Source organism: Cottoperca gobio, chromosome 8, assembly GCF_900634415.1.
Source record: "Cottoperca gobio chromosome 8, fCotGob3.1, whole genome shotgun sequence".
NCBI lineage: Eukaryota > Metazoa > Chordata > Actinopteri > Perciformes > Bovichtidae > Cottoperca > Cottoperca gobio.
The window spans coordinates 14,845,059-14,864,059 of NC_041362.1; the positions used below are offsets into that span (position 1 = coordinate 14,845,059).

General features: G+C 41.5%; 1 protein-coding gene across 7 annotated transcripts in view; it reads left to right on the forward strand.

Moving 5' to 3' along the window:
- The first annotated feature begins 779 nt into the window (after positions 1 to 779).
- LOC115012763 (trinucleotide repeat-containing gene 6A protein-like) overlaps positions 780 to 19,001 on the forward strand; it is a 36,985-nt gene continuing 18,763 nt past the window's right edge. For 2 of the 7 annotated variants that reach the window (XM_029438550.1, XM_029438556.1), the window contains exons 1-2: positions 16,582 to 16,692; positions 16,900 to 18,936. In XM_029438550.1, the coding sequence (XP_029294410.1) occupies positions 16,626 to 16,692; positions 16,900 to 18,936 (2,104 nt within the window). In that variant the 5' untranslated portion in view covers positions 16,582 to 16,625. Of the gene's footprint in view, positions 1,083 to 1,922; positions 2,010 to 2,584; positions 2,637 to 8,889; positions 8,989 to 12,000; positions 12,065 to 14,753; positions 15,063 to 15,814; positions 15,863 to 16,581; positions 16,693 to 16,899; positions 18,937 to 19,001 lie in introns of those variants that run through there. The other 5 variants (XM_029438552.1, XM_029438551.1, XM_029438553.1 and 2 more) reach the window with 5 other exon arrangements.

A 19,001-nucleotide genomic window follows, 5' to 3' on the forward strand; every position in this document is an offset into this window, starting at 1 on the left:
CTGGACCCTCCAACAGAAAGACTGTTTACCTGTGAAAAAATGACAGGACTTTTCTCAAGAATTTTCTTGTTCTGATACTTTTCAGGATATTAAAATAAATGTGTGTTAAAATGTGTCCAATACAACCACATCATCACTATACTTTACCATGTATTTTAGGCTATGGCATCAGCTAAATGTTTCTACAAGGACTCACGGTGGAACTGAATGATTAGATATATATGGGGTTTTTTTTTACTTTTACCTTCTGTGTGTTCGGTTTACTGATAAATAAACTAACCCTGAATACTGTTATTGTAAAATGTGGCTATAGACTAGGGCTGTAGTATTCCAGTATTTGTATAGTATATAGGAAATAAAATGTATGTATCATTGAAAAAAGTAAAATATAAAAACATCTAAATAATTAAAGAAATTTAAATATTTTTGGTTTCTGGTTATACTGTTATGAGGGTGGTTTGGGGTTTGTTGGAGGACCTCAGTATTTCAAAAACTCTGGCTATGACCTTGGACTATAATATCTAAATGTGCTTGTCTGTACAGGTCAGATACATTTATATTGACAATGGGAGATGCACTCTGGGTATCATATTTATATTTTCACATTGCTCATCCCTAGTTAAAACAATACTTAAATACAATACAATAAATAACATTGTTCTTAATGTTAATGGTTTAGGTATAATGCATATGGAAACTTTTCTCATGGGTTTATTAATTTGTAGGGACTAAACTGCTTACCTTGAACATTGCCATGCTTGACTGGCTTTACATACTTTTACTCTTCTCTCGATACCATGTAGCTACCTTTGGCTGTGTTTGGTTCTCTCAGTCAGAGGAAGTGGTGAGTGTGTTTCCTGCTCTGTCTCCCCCCTCCAGAAACAGTCAGAGCTGAATGCAGAGAGAGAGAGGAGGGGAAAGCAGAGCTCAAGCGAAAGAAGGTTAGCCAGCAGCGAGTTAAGAAAATGGCGATCATGCAGGACGAATGCCTCCCCTCGTAGATGCTGCAAACGCGTTGAATTTTCTTTTAGCCTTACAGCCGGCTTTCCTTTCCACTCAGTTGCACTTTATACTTCAATGAGGTAAGGTTGGTTTTAAGATGTTTTCTTGACCAGAACACCGCATTTCTTTGTGGTGAGCTAATGTACGCAGAGAGCCCTGAGCAGGGAGACTGGGGACTGGTGTAGACAAGTTGAGCTGCCGCTGTTGTTTAGTTAGCAATTACTGAGCTAAGCTAGCTAGCCTCCTGTTCGGCTAGCATTTCGCAGTTCGGTTGCATTGCCGATTGCAATTATAAATGTTAAACACATCGACTGATAAACCAGGGATAGTGTTTACCTGCAGGTGTCTGTCGTGTGTGACAGACAAACCTTTGTATTTGTTTGCAGGTTAACCTTATGCTAACGCTAACTAGTACGAGCACTGGTTAACCTTAGCTCACCGGTTGTGCGCACATATCTGTCAAAAGAGAGAAATTATGTCTTTCGTTCGATATGAGTGTTTCTACGAATGTGTTTTTCCTTAAATTAACATTGGTTATAGATTTCATGTATCACTGTGTTTAATAAAATACCATTATCGGGCTATATTTGAAAAAGACTGGGTAGTTAACTAGCCGCTTCGTAACGTTAGCTTTTAGCTAGCATTAGCAGCCTTGCTAATTCGACGACGCAGGTTGCCTGGCGGCGACTCTGACTGATTGCCCGGCTGTTTGGTGACTTGCAAAGGGGACACAGTTGTTTAAATACCCCTAAACATTAATCAGTTGGCGGTAAAACACATTATTACATACATTTAGAGTTGAAATTGTGAAGCTGCAGAGTTGTATTTCGCTCAGTGTGTTTAGCACCCTCTATCGGCAGAGAGGCAGAGCAGCTGGTTAGCTCAACACTAGACCTCCGCTCTGCTGGTTTTGCTGTAGTATCCACCTAACTTTTTACACCCGCCCGACGACGCTTCAGGAACGCCTAAATGACATACGGATTTAATTGCATCGACTGTAATCAAATGTAAGGCATTGTTCGTCTTTGCGGCGTTAGAAAAAATACCAGCTCGAGAGAAGCCATGTTGGTTAAGCTGTAAATCAGGCAACAGCTGAGATAATGGCCGATCAGGACCCGAGCTGTAACCCTGACCTACACTCTCTCTCACTTTCAGAAACACACACAATCTCTATTAACCTTGTATAGGACTGAGCTTTAGGGACAGTTGTCGTACATTGTCCTGTTATGCAGTTCAACTTGCATTTCCACATCGGCTAGTTAAAAATACTATCAATTACTGACGGGTCTTACAGGTTGTTTGTGTATGCTTGTCCTTGCATACATTTTGTGAGTGAGGTGCTTGCCTTTGGACCAGTTCACCATCAATAATTAATTTGAGACATTTTAATGGGGCCCTGTTTGCCATGCATAAACGACTGGCACTACATGTAGTAGTTTATTTTTTTACAAGGGGTTGTAATCACTGCAAACCAATAAAAGTGTGTAACACTCACATGCAAGGTATCTTTTATTTGTTGTGTGTTTAGGTAAATCTGGTCTTTTAAAGCTGAAAAATTAACTTTTCTATCCTTGTCTTTCAGAGATTCGGAATTGAAAGCTGTTGCCACCAAAGAAGCTGAAGCATCATTACAGGTGAGTGTGCCACCATAAATATTACACATACATGAGTACCAATGTATATCACCTTTTGGGGCCACTTCTCTTTAGATGATAGCATGACCTGTGTCTCTGTGTGGTGGGCTACTAAAGGTCTGTGTGTGGGGGACAGGGGATGGGCAGCTGCTGCTTATGCAAGCACATGCAGTTCCGTTTGAATTGAATTGGAGGGTCTGGGTTGGTCTAGGCCGCATTGTGCTGAGTAAGCTTTGCTGTTTTAAAATTGCTAAATGAGAAGCCAGAGTCCTGATGTTTTGTGTGTGGAGAGGTGTTTGTGCAGCTCATTGTGTCCATACAGTTGCAGGCACACAATAGAGCCGTGGACCACAACTAGTGCATCAACCCGCTCCAAGGGCTGCGTTTAATCTGTTTTTAGAACCTAAATCTGTTCATGAATCTTATCATGTTTAATTCTCTAGATTGAGTTTTTTTTATTGCGTGTACGAGAGAGCCAGTGCATGAACTCACCTTCTTCCTGTCTCTAAAGTGTCTGTTGTCGGTGTTTGAGGATGTTCGAACAAGAGACGTAAAACATGTCATCTGCCTTGTTTTTATGCTGGTTTAGTCCCGTTTCTGTTATGTCTTTTGTAATGTATTCAATGTGTTTCATGGTTTTGAAAATATTATTTAGAGATTGGCTTAGTATGGTATTTTATTTTTGCTGGTTTGTTTCCTAACATTGGGACATATTTTCCAGCTGTGTGTATGTGGGTGGGACTTCTGCTGGAGCAATGTAAGGGGAAGCTGTAGTAATACCCTTCTTAGATAGTGACATGATTTCTTTCCCCCACATTGCATCTTTGATTTGCAGTTTTATTGCCTTGCCACACTAACATTTAAAGGATTTGTCTCGTGCAAATCGTGTTTACATTTATAAAAAAACATATTGAACTTTAACCGTAGCATTCTATATGAGCCTAAATTATGTTTCTCAACTTAACACTGTTTGATTCTGAGATTTGTGTATTTTCCAATAGCAGCTTATTACGTAGCCTAAATCTAGATTCGAAACAGGGTTTTGTTCCATAAATAACAGGCTGCCAACCGTACAGTGTTGCTTGCGGTCATTTCTGTTTCAATTCATAGCTTTTGGAAAGTGGTTTTGCTTTCATTTTTCAAAGTTGTCGTCTTGTCCTAAAGTTTACAAATAGCATTTGGTGGATGTCTCTATAAAAGGCAAACCACGGTATCTAAAAGTTCATACATTTATAGCATTTGCGGCACCAGTGGGATTACATCCTTTGAGGCAAAAACTGAATAAGTGTTTGGACGTTCCTACTCTGAAACCCTTTATTTTTGCATAAGCAAAAGTGTGAGTCAGTTTTGAGACAGACTCAGCTCTCAGGTAGTCACAGATGCAGTTTATTGCTTATTGTAGTCATAACACAAAATAATGTGTAATTAGTTTGTGACTAGTGTTATTTCCTTTGATTTCGAGAGCAATAGGCTGTCTGGCTTCACTTTCACTTTTGGTCGACTGTTGACACTCCCAAAATTACCGTGGCTCAACATGTTTTCATTCTTGTCTAAAAATATCTAGTGTTTTCACAACTGTTTATGCCGTGTTGAAGCTGTAGCAATGTATTAAATGACTCCATGCTGAAGTACCCAACTTGAGATCGTCGTGTTTGGAATTTAATACAGCAGTGCTATAAATTCCTAAGGCGTTGCAACATTGCTACTTTGGTTGGGGATCAGGTAGTTGACCATTGCCCCTTCCGAGCAGTAAAGCCACACCTGCAGATGGTCATGAGACTGGAATATGCAAGGAGCTGAAATGGAGCATTTGGTGCTTTCAAACTTTGCAGGTTCAGACAGGATACAATCCACACAGGGAATTTTAGTTGAACAAGTTGTTTTGCGGTGTTAATAGTGTCTTATCTAATTAGTGTAGTTGACGCTGTGAGCCGTTTGAAACAGACTTGGTTTTTACAAAACTTTGACTTTAATTTTGTAACGGTTTTGAGCCGCAACAAGAAAATGTCTAAATTATAAGCTTCAAAGTAATATAATATATTAATATAAAAATATTGAAATCTATTATTTGCAATTGTTTTGCCATTTTTAAAAAACGATATACAATTTACAACAAGTAAACTGCACTCAACATTAAATACATTCTTTTGTTCTTGTATTCAGAAACCTTGCTGTAGGAAATACTTTGACGGATAACTTGCCCCTCCGCTAGCAGCTCAACTGAGTTGCATTCTTTGAGCCAGAAATATCGTATTGCTTTGCTTAAGTTACCTCGACTTTAAATGAACCGGCCTGATTTTGACCGCACGGTTGAAATGACTGTTTAAATGCAGATAGGCTGGAAATGTCATACCGAGCTATGTCAGCCTCGCAAAGCCTTCGCTGCTGGGCTGTTTGTGATGGGGAGACACTTATTGTCATTCACTAATTGAGTGATGGCTTTCCTGAACCGAGCCTCCAGAGTTCAGCCTCCGTGAGAACACGCTAATGCAAATGATGTGGTGTTATACATGGTAATTAGCCACGCGACTACCCTGTGGCTTTTGTTTTTCAGGGACAGACAAACTCTTGTGAGTGTTTTTGTGGCTGCTCTTGTCTATCAGTTTATGTTTGGGTGTATGTCTGGGGTGTGTGAAAACGTCTACTTCCACAAAGCTACAAATGCAATCAATACCTCGCTGGCTTCACTGCATGACTCACTTCTGGGAGTGAAAACACTCCCACGGGGTCTTAGCATGCAGTAGTCTCAAGCCTCAGACTTCTGATCTCTATCTCCTCAGAAACCCAAATATAGTTTGATTATTTTTAACGTCTTTCAGCTTTATTTGACAGCCGGCAGAAAAAGGTTCACAGAAAAGGCAAGTGGGTGGCAGAAATCTGTGCAACACTGTGAATATCAAAAGAGTAGAGAGAAGAAGTAGCTTTAAACTTAACTGATGTAGCAGACACCCATAAGTTAATAAAGACGGAAGGAGTCAGGTTTAAAGAAATCTACTGGACTCTAAACTAGTGTGCTACAGAGTTGTACATAACATCACTAGTAGTTTCCTTTTTACAACTATTTTCCTCAACTTTCATCTGTCTGCTGCTCTTCATCCCTCTCAGCCCAGCCTCTGTCTCAAGATGGAAAAACCCAAAAGTATGTGCTTAATAGTGCAATCAGCTGTCCAGATTGGTATTTTATTAATTTGCTATTATATAGAAGAACAGAAAATGCTAATATTTTATAGGCTGGTACCAGCAAATATTTGGTATTTTGCTTGAAAAGTGATTCAATCAATTCATTGATTGTAAAAAATAGTCTGGTGTTGATGTATTATTCCACATTGTCTAGATGGACTGACATTTAGATTAACCCCTTTTTCATCAGTTATATTATTGTGCTTTTAAGAGCTGATATACATTTAAATGCAGGATAAATAGGATCTTGAATTGAATTTTGTTTTCCTTTTTTTCAGTACCACCTACCACTAGAAAAAGAAAAAAACAAACCATAAAACATGCAATTGCAACTTTGTGGTCCTGTTCTCTTTCCCTCCCACTGTTCTCACCGCCTTGTTCTTCTTTATCCTTTGGTTTTGGTGACTTGTGATGTCCCCTCCCTCTGTCAGCTGTAGCTGTCGGGGGATGGGCAATTGTCAGCCCATTCATAAACAGATGCTGTCCATGGTGTGTATGCATGCACTCCAGGAGGGCCCCCACCATGCGCTGCTGCTGTTGTTGAACCCAAAACCATCTGCTGAAGCACTTGATGGTTGGAGGAAGGAGGGAGAGGGGGAAGTGTGGGAACAGAGCGAGGACGGTGGTGACTGAAGGTGGCAGCAAAATAAGGATGAGTGCAGCGGGGAGTGCATCTACAGTTCGATCGTACCAGATTAGGCAAACCGCTGTCATTTAACGTGTTGACAAGAATGGTTTAGGGGGAATTAAGCCCCTATGTGTAGGAATGAAACATTTCTGACTTTGGCGACTTTTGATGACTGTGTTGAACAGCAATGCTTGCCACCTTCCTTTCTGTCAGACTGCTGTCACAGGCTTACAGACTTCAGACCTCATAGGAGTCTGCAACTTTAATTCAACGCGTACTACTAAAACTCCATGTAATAAAGATGCTCAGGGTGCTTTTCTCTCATAAATATGTCCTTTGAAGAATATAAGAAGGCTGTAGCATCAACTCAGATCACTGCTGCTCACAGCAGATCAGCGCTGGGACAATGCATTTTATCACTAAGTGTCTTGGTGTTAATTGATTTTCAATTGTTTTCTCCTGGCTTAATGATAAATAAGCCGTTTTAGATTCAAATTATGTTAATGAGTTGAGGCTTTATAAAGAAGCTGTTGCAACAATTAAATTATACATTTTCAATGTTCAATTGGAGACTTTTTTTGTGTGAAATGTCTTTGCTATGGAGTAGTTTTTTGGTTTATAGTTAATTCTTTAATGCAGTAAATATTTCCAACATGTAAACATTGCATTTGTAATGCATAATCTTATATCAGCCTATAGTAACAATGTTTTAATATATTGATGAGCCACTATGCAATTATCTAACTAAACTAAATGACTACACATTTAATGGTGCAGCCATGGCGTCTGTCTGAGTTGTATCAGCATCTCTGTACATCGGTCTGTTTATAGCTAAGGTAAGTGCGATGTAATCCCATTATCGGATTAGACTGCATCCTGCAGCTTTCTCCTGCAGGCTAAATGGCACACCCGCCGTGACCAGTGCGGCTAAACTTTACACTTGTTTAGGGAGAAGCCACAGTCTGATTACAAACTAATAGGACACTTTTAGGAAGACCTTTTTTATGGGTATCAGTCAAAAGTAGTGAACATTTTTTATTACATAGGTAAAGTACACCAGTTTTTATATTTTGAGGCCATATGTTTTATTCTTTTTCATGTTGTCACGAGGCAACTGGTGAAATACTAACAGTATTAATTTCAGTATTGGCAAAAAGTTAAAAAATAAATAAAAAATCTACCGCATGGTATGGCTCTGCTCGACTCACTTTTGCGACCTGGTGCTTTTCAATATTCAGCTCGGGACCAGCTCAAGTTTCTTTGAACCGGGCCTTTGCAAAGACAAAAACAACAACAATGAGGACTGCTAAAGTTACGGCATGTAAACTATAAAAATGTGATGCTAAAAACTTAATGTTAGTTATTACCAAGCTTTATTATATTTAGAGAGGTTCTGTGTGAGCACATTTATAAGGCTCTGTGCAGCTCGAATCATGGTAAAGTTAGTCACTGTGGCAAACACAGATAACAAAGACGATATTAAAGGAAGAAACTTGAGCTGCAAACTGTACAGCGTGTAAAATTCGATAACACTACAGCTAATAGCATAAAGCTAGTTTATACAATGCTTAATTTGTTTCTAAGTTTGTCAAATTCCCCACCTAAAAACTTATTTTACATGTCTATATGTTTCTATTTTACAAAAATGACCCATTATCGTAATATTTAGGATAGTTTCCCAGATTATCTATTAAAAGTAGCGAGCAGGTTGTCCATTGCAAGCTTCAAGCAAATACTACGCTGTGTTGTGAAAGAAGGAAATGTCAAATCCTAAAGTGTGGTTGTTGAACTGTTTAATCTGTCATAGTTTATTGCTCTTATACTGTTATTGGTACCAAGTACGGTCTAAAACTGCTTACTTGACAGAACTGTTTTCACTGGTGTCAGTTTTTTTTTTTTTTTTTTTACTGGAAATCACGGGAATATGATGGATACAAAGTGTTGAATTATACTTCTTGCGGTAACTACGTTTCCTGAAGGCAACATGGTTGAGGAAGGTCCTCAGCCTTCTTTGATTTGCTGTCACTCACAATTCAACTGAGCTGAAGCTATTGAAACTAAGATCTGAAAACATCAAATCTGCAGATAAAAAATCAAGACCTCAAGTATCAAAATATATTATATTTATATATAAAATATATAAATAATTTAATCAAAAGAATTAACTGAAGAGCAGAATCAAAAATTGAAAAACTTTTCATCCACTTATCTTTTAGTTTGAATATATTAATGTATTTTTCAAAGTTCAAACTTGAACTTTCAGTTTAACATTTTACTTGTTAAATGATTAAAACTTTTGGCCCAGATTGAGCTCCGTACCAAGCTGACATCTTTGAGTTATTGAAGCGCTTTATTGTTATTGTGCCTCATAAAAGACAAAATGTCTGTGTTTTATAATTAAATAAATACAATGGCAGTCATGGCATTTCCTCCTGTTGTCCACAGGGAACATACCCATAGAGGGAAGAACAGTGGATGGAAGAGAGAGAGAGACGGAGATTGTGACGAGGACGGAGGATCAGAAGATAAAGGACTGGTCAAAAGGTGAGAGAAGGAGTCATGGCTTCTGTCTTCTCAGGCGCTGTGGGATAGTTGTGGTGTTGAGAATTTTGGCATTGCAAATGTAGTTGTTCTCTGTGAGGATTCGGAGTCTTTGTGATTTATTCTTATCCGCTGCTTCTGTTCACCTTACACAGAACTGTTTATCTATAATGAGCGACATGCTGCCCAAACTGTAAGGTTGAGTTCTCATAGTGTTCATTAGCCCTTTTTCTCCAAACACCAAATGCAATTCGGCACAGTAAGCAAGGATGGGATTAATAGACTTGTACCCTAGGTAGTAAAAATAGTTTCATAATCATCAGTTCTGCAATTTTCTGTAGAGACATGATTCTGACAATACATGATAGAAATTGGCTCGGTATAAAAAAGCTCAACTCCCAGAAGACTTAAGAAAATCCACAAACTGCTTGGCTCAAGACATCAACTCCTATTTTATTGTTTAGCTTGTCCTCTTCAGCTAGGAAGCATATTGAGGATATTAGCATTTTATTTTCCCAAAAATGTCTTCCTTGCATGGTCTGGGTTCTGTCTCTGTTGGTCTGTCCCTGAAGTGCAGTGTGCTTTGCTCTCATGAAGGTGCTGGTGTACTTTGCCATGTGACGTAGCCTTGTTTTCCATTTGAATTGCCGTTGCAGTTTCCATTGAGTCCGAATTGTACAAGCCTACTACTGTTACAACTGATACTACTGTCATGGCTAGTGTAGGTAGGAAGTCTGATAGTGTCTATCTCTGACCTTGAGTGTGTCTCGTTGCTCTCTGTCTCTTGCTTTTGTTTTCACTCCTCCACCGTCGTCCTGCTGTGTCTATAGCCTCACCCTCTTACTGTATTGTTAGATTTGTCTGCCACAGTGTAAACAAAGAAGTAGTTCAGAAGAGTTTAAGTCTCCGTAGTACCAAACTGTGAACTGGCACAGACATTTATCATCATAGAAGCCCCCCCCCCCCCAGATATTGGTTATACAATAGCAAGAGTGTAATCATTGTACCTCTGAAAGACTCAGTGTCTCTGCTCAACAATGTCTTACTATAGCTGGAGTTTATATGCTGATTTGCTCACAGTTGTCGGCAGCTCTTTAGCATACACCAGTTCAATTGTCTTTGGTTTTGAATCCAGATAGAATATGACATACTTCTGTTTTGTTATCACACACACTAATGGAGCTGCACCAAATAAGTGGTTTGGTTGATCAACAGAACAATATTCTGCACCAATTGTGATAATTGATTCAGAATAGTTTTCAAGGTAAATAATGCTGACAATTCTCTTGTTCGAGCTTTTGAAATGTGACATCTTTGTCCTATATGATAGTAAAGTATTCTTGGGTTTTGGACTGTTTATCTGACAGAACGAGCATTTTTGAAGACATCACCTTGTGGTGGGCATTTTTACTATTAAATGAATTGGTGCAGTATAAACAAAAGCTCAGCTCCTGGAAAACTTAGAAAAATCCACTCATTGCTGTACTCAAACCAGCAACAAGAAAGGCACCATCCTACACTCCTGACTATTTTAAACTGCCTGGCTGGTGGCAACCTGGGTGTGGGTGGACATGTGACTGTAAAGTCAAATGGATGACTGAATAATGGACAATCCAGCTAATGAGTCATACGCAACACCCAAAGCTTGTGCTCTGGTGTACAGTGCTCTTGGTTTGAGTTTGATGTGTGTGGGTGCCCCTCCAAACCCCTCCCAAAGTAGACGTGACGGTGTTGGACTGTGTGACAAGTGCACTTATCTGCACGTGCAATGAATATGCAATCTCATGCTGTTTTTGAAAGGGATGCAGCCATGTACAACACAGTAACGCCTGCATTACAGTAAATTACTCATTTTCTTAACACTTTCTTGTGTTCCTCAATCCTTCACTTTGATTGCCGTTGAAGCAGGAAAGATGCAGACTGTTTGCTTTCACTCCCAAGTCCCCCCTCAGCTTAGCCACTTATTACTAAGGGGTGCTTGCATACGGGCAAGTGCTTCTTGGGCTGATGTCATCTTGCTTGGACAAGCCCAGAGGAATTGGGAGTGTTTAGGAATGTTGTCATAACAACAAGGTATTCCCTAACAAGAGCTCTTCGGCTGGTTAGTTCAGCCCAGACGAGAGATTTGGGATGGATTTCCCCAACAAACTTAAACTGAGTTTAAACATAATACTGTAAATATTCAGTGAAGTATTATAGATTAAGTGTATATACAGCACAAAAAGGCATCAATGTAAGCCCTTAAAATGAAACATGCGAGTATGAGGAGCCAGAGCAGATTTTCACGGAGCATGAGGAAACTGTGTCCATGTATGAACACAACTGTCATCAGTGTGTTAACATAAAATGGAAGTGCATGAAGTGCTTGTGCTGCACCTGAAATGATGTGACAGGGGAAATACATGTTATGCCAGCACTAACTGTATAGGCAATCCATACCATGACCTCTGTACCTGTGTGCAGTTAATGCCTCCTGTAACGCCCACCCTCAATGCAACCTTTTATTTCATTTTCAACGTTACGGTTTGTTGCTGAGGACCTGATGTGTTTTACTGGCATGCAAATGATGTGAAAGAATATGTCAGCTTTTTGGCAACGGCGCACCATGCTTCAAATAGATTTTGTAGTTGCATAGCAACAGGACACGTGAAAAGTGCCATCAGCTTAAAACAATGTTCAGTTGACAGTCAAGTTTCTTTTTTAGATGTCGGGTCAAACCGCTCAAAGCTTTGTTTGTCCATTAGCTAACCTTTTGTTGTGTGATTGTAGTGTTTGGTATCATTTTCTAAAACAATGCTGATATCAGACAAATCAAACTACCCCTGAAACTAAGACGTACAAAAAACGGTTTGGATTGTATGTGTACTGCATTTTGAATTTTGTATTAGTCCACCTGCTTTATAGCAGTACATAAAGTTCCCCACACACTCAGGACTCTCAAATAGCTCAATACAAACATGCCTGTATTTATTACAGATTCTGTCTTTTTGTTTTTGTGCGTTTGGTCTTCATCAGCCTTTCATGTCTATTCAGATGTAACTTGGTTTAGATCCACCTCTGTTCTACTCCTACTCTCCAGGTTAGTTTATGTAACAGGTGAGGTAGAAAACCAGGCACAAGCACTTTATTGGCTAATTTTATTGATCCTTTCCCACTTTTTTAGGATGTTGGCCACTTTGCCTCTTTAAATTATTTTGCTTCTTGTCCGTTAAACGGAGCACGCGTTGTGTTGGGTTCATGTGCTGCTGACTTCAGGAAGTTGACCTCTTTCCTTTTCCTACATGTTAGAAGCTGCAGCTGCATTCCTCACATCAACCTCAGTGACGGCCTCTTTTGCTCTTTGTCCCTCCTTTTTCACATTCCACTTTTCTCTGTCTTCTTTCTTCCCTCCTCCTCCTCCTCCTCCTCACCTTGACATCTTGATTTTTTTGCTACTCACTTGCTCACATTTCCAATTCTCTCTCCCCCCTCATCTGCACTCTGTGTTTGTGTCTTGTCCCCATATTCCCTCTCCCCCCCCCCACCTCCTCTCAGCCCTCTCTGTCTGTAAGATGATAGCAGCAGTTGAGCTGCTGCCAACTCCAGGGGCCCTCGTGAAAGCTGTTCTCAGATGGGAACACGGGGAAAGGGGAACAAACTGTACTCTATGTACTGAGTAGAGGCAAAGAACACGCTTATACTCACTGGGGTTGAGTGGTGTTAATGTTTTCACATTCATTAATAATACCGTTGTAATCGAGGTTCATTTGTCATCCTGCACAAAAAAATTAATAATGAATGAAAATGCAAGCTAACTAGCTAGCTCTCACACACAATAGTATGTAGACAACAAATAGTCTGGAAGTTTAATTAAGGGAAAATATTTCATTTTAGATTGCAATACTGGTCTGTAGAAATATTGTTTTCACCACTAATCCATAATGGCTCGGTGCATGACGAGCAGTACCTATCTTGATTTACACTGCCTTATAAGGACAGGCGGTTGTTCCCTGCGTAGCCTCTTTGAATTAGGTGCTTTGGGCTTGACTTGGGTCTTTCCATGTAAAATGGTCAAGAGTCAAGATCCTGTTTGTCTTTTGGATAATGCTTCTTCTTTGAAATTCTTCTGAGCCACTTTGGAGAGTATTTTGTAATGATGATGATATCATTGTTCCGTCTGTTTTTTGATTGGTTCCAGAGGGCAGCGCAGCAGCCTCTGGCAGGCCTTATGTTTAGATGCTGGCAGTATGCCCAGGTTTAGCTAGTGAGCTGTGAGTTAAGAAAGGTGGCGTTTGGCCTCAGTTAAGTCCGGGATTTCTAGCATTAGTTGCTGGTTTGTGTGTCGGGAAGACATCTTTTCCCTTATATGAATTGCAATATTTGGATTGTTTTGTCTTATTGCATTAAGGTTATTCTTTCTATAATAAACGTATCACTCCATGTTGAATATTGGAATGAAATCTGTAACACATGCTCAAACCTGTAACACAAGCATGAGTCATTGCATCTTCAAACTTGCTCTCTGGCCTCACATGGGTTTGTTTGTTCTCTTATCATATTGGCTAGTGACCAGTGTGGTTGCTATTTGAACTGCAGGTTTATAAATAGACATGTGTATTGCTGCAGCAGGCAGAGAGAGCTAACACACTTGCGAACTTGCAATATGAAAAGGTCAGACACACACTCAGACTCTCTCACTCACTCTTCTTGCTGTCAAATGCACTAGTCCACATTTACTGAAGGATGTGTGTCACTGTTGATTTGTGCCTTTAGTCCTTTTCCTCAAGTTTTTACCTCCCTCTCTTGTTGTCTTTGTCCCTTTTTTACTGCTTTTCTTTCTCTGCACTGGGATAAGAGGTTGTGCTTGCCATGGCCTCCCAGGGCTGTGCTGCCTTTCTTTAAGCCTGTTGTATAACTCTAATCTAGTCTAACCAATACAAATTCATCCCCCTTTTAAGAAGAGAAGGTGTGAGCGGTGGTCAGTCTCCGTCACGCACACATTCTTCATGCTACCTTTCTGACTAACCTAGCAGTACACTCGGTGTACCAGAGAGGTGGGAATAATGAGTTGTGCTCCCTGGGTCAAAAATTAGACTTAGGCTACAGAGCCACCACATTTAGCCCCCCTTGGAGTTGGCCTGCACTTCCACTAAAATGTAACATCAAAGCTAAGGAGAAGCCATGTGGAAACCATAAGCACGGTGATCCGCTTCGCCTATTTGTGTTGGGTGGGGCTGGTAGAGGTTGTTCACAGTGAAGACAACGTGAAGCAAGCCAATTATCAAATTTTTAGTAATGCTAGAAACAATCCTACTGCAAACCTCCTTGTGGGCATCGTCATACTGTCGCAGTTGGTCAATTTTCCAAGTCAAGTCAAACCTTCCCATTGTTGCTCTATCATACATGATAATAATGATAATAATAAGCTTTATTTGTATAGCACCTTTCATACAAGAATTGCAGCCCAAAGTGCTTCACAGCAAACGCATAAGACAGAATAAGAGCATTTACAGTACAATAATCACAGTGTTGATGTAAATGAGTCTGAAGTACCATTATATTATAAAAATAGAAGAATTAAAATAGTATAAATGATGCATGAGAAATCCGGGTGACAAATGTCTAAAATGCTTTAGAAATACTTTAAAAATGGCTGTTGGTGATGGATGCTGTGACTGAGTCATTTATTATAATGATTGAATGATGATTTAAGTTATTGATATTACATGCGTGCAATATGTTGACCTAACAATCTTTCTCTCCTCTTTTCTCTTTCTGTCTCTCTGCAGTGCCAGAGCATACCAAGTCAAGGCAGTCCTAAATCTAGACAACATCCCCCCCTTCCCCTTCCCCACATCCACACATACAGACGTGCACACACATACAGTCCTCAGCAATGCCAAGGGGGCCTGATCAGCCTGCTGCCCGCTCTGACAAGCCCTGCCTCTTCACCTCAGACCCTTGAGGCTGTGCCCTCTGAGCTTTGACCTTTGACCTCCCATTTGTCGACCTGGGAACCAGAGGTCACTCGTTCTCCACTCAACCCGGGGACGCCCTCCTGCCCAGCCAGGAGCCACTGCCACAAGCCGCACTCGCAGGTATACTACGAAAATAAATAAATGGAACACAAGCAATCAGCATTACACTTAATTAGATCTGATGGTATCCTCAAACACGTACAGAGCACGAGCACAATTAGCACATTCTTGAATAAGCAAGAAAACCATTGTCCAAGTAAATGATAGTAAATGTTAGAATGTGGGTGTGTTTAAAAAGTAACGGATTTCCTATTTGCACAAGCCTGCAATACATTCTTAAACATGCTTCATTTGGGCAATGACTTTAAAATAAAAATTAGTTTCCTGAGGCTTTTGAAATAAGTAAAGTTTGTTTTCAAAATACTTCTATCACAAATGCGATATTTAGCTGGAACATGCTGATGTCTTAGGAAACACTCATTAGCTAAGCAGCTAAAAGGAAGAACAAAACAATTCAGATAAATCACTGAGAATTGTACACGCATGTAACAACTTATTAATAGATTGCTGAGTTAATTAAATCTAAAAAATATATGTTAAATGCCTTTTTATATAATATTATGGATAACCAATTGTAACTACTAACTTGGGTTCAGCAACTAGCAGGGTCTGTCTACTAATACTCTTCTACTTGCAAGCCCTTCTTACTTTGAACTCCTTTGACTTTAAACTCTTGTTTTCTTTTCTGTTTGCTTGATTCTCACGGAATATCTTATCTGTACTAAATTTCTAACATCTCCCCACTGTTTTTTTCTGGCTCTATCTAACTCTCTCTAAGTCTGTTTGACAGTCTTTCCTCTCTCTGTTTCCAGGCATGGCTCCCATTCGGGACTCCGTCAGCCACTCCCCTAATCAAACAGGTGACTACACATAGCCTTCTTCCTTCCCTGTTCTTCTTGCCCTTCATTCTTTCTCCAATGTCTTACTTTGGCTCTCTGTTTTGTGATCGGCAGACTAGGTTAACCCAGTCCGACATGACCTTAACAGGTGATGCACTTTATTCATGGCATATCAGAGAAAAGGAGAGAGATCAATGAGTGAGTCTAGAAAGGGTGCAAGAGGAGCCTTGGCAGGCAAACACGATAAGCGCCAGAGAGATCTGGCAGCCAGTTTGTGAAAGAGAGGCTTTGAAAATGATAGGACACAGAGATGAGCAACCAATTGAAATAGGAAAAATAAAAGAAATTTGCAGGAGATTTTGTGATTGATAGAATGTCACGACTAAGTGGGAATATCAAATAAAAGCTGGTATTCAAATAATAAAATGGTGCTGAGCTGCTGTGAGCATGCTGCCTACTGTATCGTCATAGGAAAGGTACGGGAAGGTTTGCTCACAAACCAAAAGCCTTTTGCAAAGCTCATGCTTAATGTTTTTTTCCCCTTCTTTTGCTAAAGGTTCATAAGCCAGAAAAAAAACAATGGTATAAAATATCAAGGTTTAAACCAAGTCTGAATATTTTCAGCTGCTGCCATCTCCTCTCCCCCTCAATCCCCCTCCCTCTTTTCACACACAATTGCCATCTCCTTCATGCCCTCCATCTCTCCTGCTGATGGTCGTCCTCTTCCTCCCTGAATCATAGTTTATAGCTTTGGCATGCTTTTGGGTCCTGCTGTGGTGACAAAATGGTGGCAGCTGTGCCCAGGCTCAGGCCTGGCACTGATCACAGCCAGAACAGTTGGGCAGCTGAAGGTTAGAGTGAATAGAAAAATCACAAAGCGACTGTAAATGAGGCAAATTTAAACTACATCTGTTGTTATTTAATATATAAAATTTTACTGTCTCTTCACTTTTTGACTATTATGAAACGGCACTTTTTGGTATTTATTTATTACATTTTTTAATGTAAATCTTCAATCTAACCGTATCCTCTGCCATGTCCACCGTTTCTGTCTCCAGGTCTGGAGCATCCTGGCTTAGACACGCAGTATGAGCCTTCCCCCTGGTCCTCAGGCTCTCCCTGCAGCAGTGACGGTAACAGCAACTGGGGCAAAGTCCTAGTAGACGGAAGCACCGACAAACCCAACAACCCTTCTTCAACTAACTCTTCCGTCTGGCCTCCCTCCTCTTCCTCATTCTCTTGCTCCTCATCTTCTTCCTCTTCTGGCTGCGGGTCAGGATCAGACCCTGAGTTGGCATCAGAATGCATGGACGCAGACTCTAGCTCCTCGATCGGCTCAGAGAAAAACCTTGCCGCTGTGACAACAGTAATGATGTCAGCAAATGCTTCTTCCTCTGTGTCTTCTACGGCTTCTTCTCCCTCTATGGTGACTTCCGCCATGATGGTTGGCGTTTCAGTGAATGGAGACAGCAACGGCAACAGTCGTCAGATAATTGGTGGAGGGGTGGGAACCATCGGTGGTGCAAATAATGGAAATAATAACATCACTGGGTCCTCTCACTACTCCGCGGCTGGGTCCAGCAGTATTGGCAGCAATAACATGGGTAACCACAACAAGCCCGTCAATAACAGTGGTGTCTGGGGCAGCAACATGATCACAGGCGGAAGCACCCCCTGCATCAATGGAGGGTTAAACCCAAATGCCAACCACGGTGCCTGGTCACAAAATCCAAGCCCAGTGTCCCAGGGCCAACGGCCTCCACAGGCTCAGGGGATGAGTTCCAAACTGGGTATAGCTCCCCAACAGGGCCCAACGCTAGGCTGGGGTGGCGTGGCAGCTCCAAACAGCAGTATGATGGAAGACACTGAGGTGAATAATGGTACAGCAAGCAGCAAGGTGTTAGGAAGCAGCAACAGTGGAAATGGTGGCCTACAGCCTACCAACCTTAACACTGATTCTAATGGACCAAATAACACTATTATGATGAATACTACTACTACTACTACTAACGCCACAACGACCTCTAGTCCACCAAACTCTACAGCCTCACCCCAACTCAGCGGGGATTGTTCCTGGGGTTCTATTGGAGGAGGGAATGTGGGTCCGCTGGCAAATGGAAAACCCTCATCAGCCCCCCAGCACACCCAAGGAGAGCTAGGGGGTCCTGGGGCCTTTGGTACGCCTTGGGGCGCAACTACCTACCCTGGAGACAAGGGCCCCCTAAATGCAGACACTGTGAACCCACAAAACCCTGCCTTAATGCAGGCTGGGAACCCCCAAATATCCTCTACCGCTGCTTACAAGAGTAATAATACCCACAATAACACTGGGGCCCCACACTGGGACCAGGGGCCTGCCAATAACCCAAACCAGCCTCAGAGCAACTTGTCCTGGGGTACCGGCTCAAATCAAATCCCAGGCTCTGCAGGCCAAACACCAGGAAATGGGAACCAAACTACTATGGGTCCCCCAGCAGGGATACCTCGCCCCTGGGGGAGCAGCGCATCGTCTTCTTCATCGTCCTCATCGTCCTCTACCACATCTAACAACAAGATGACAAATGGAGAATGGGGATCAACAACTCCTGGTAATAACCAATCAGATGCTGGAAGTCATAAAGGAAGCTCAGCCAACAATGGCTGGAAAAGCCTGGAGGATGACGCCATGGGCATGGGAGGGGGAGGTGAAGGTGGAGGAGGAGGAGGAGGAGGAGGAGGTGGTGGTGGTGGTGGAAGCAATGGCGTGGCGAGTGTCACTGGAGGCTGGGGTCGATCTGGAGGAAGTGAAGGAAGCGGAGAGAGCTCTGGAGGCCGATCCAGCGCCGACAGAGACGGCAGCCAGTCAAAAGGGGGAAATCGCAGAAAGGTTATCCATCCTCCAACAGTAATATCAGCTGTGCCCCAGGTCGATGTGGACCCAAGGGTCCTGTCCAACACTGGATGGGGACAGACACCTGTACGGCAGAACACCTCCTGGGACGTCAATTCTGCTGCTAACAATAGGCACCAAAGTCCCAGAGGAGACGAAAGAAAGCATAGCAGTGGAGGCTCCGGATGGGGCACAACACCAGCAGCTCCCTCCCAGACCTCTGGAGGTAGGACTATAAAGAGTATGAAACTTTTGTGTGGATGAAATTGAGAGAGAGAGAGAGAGAGAGGC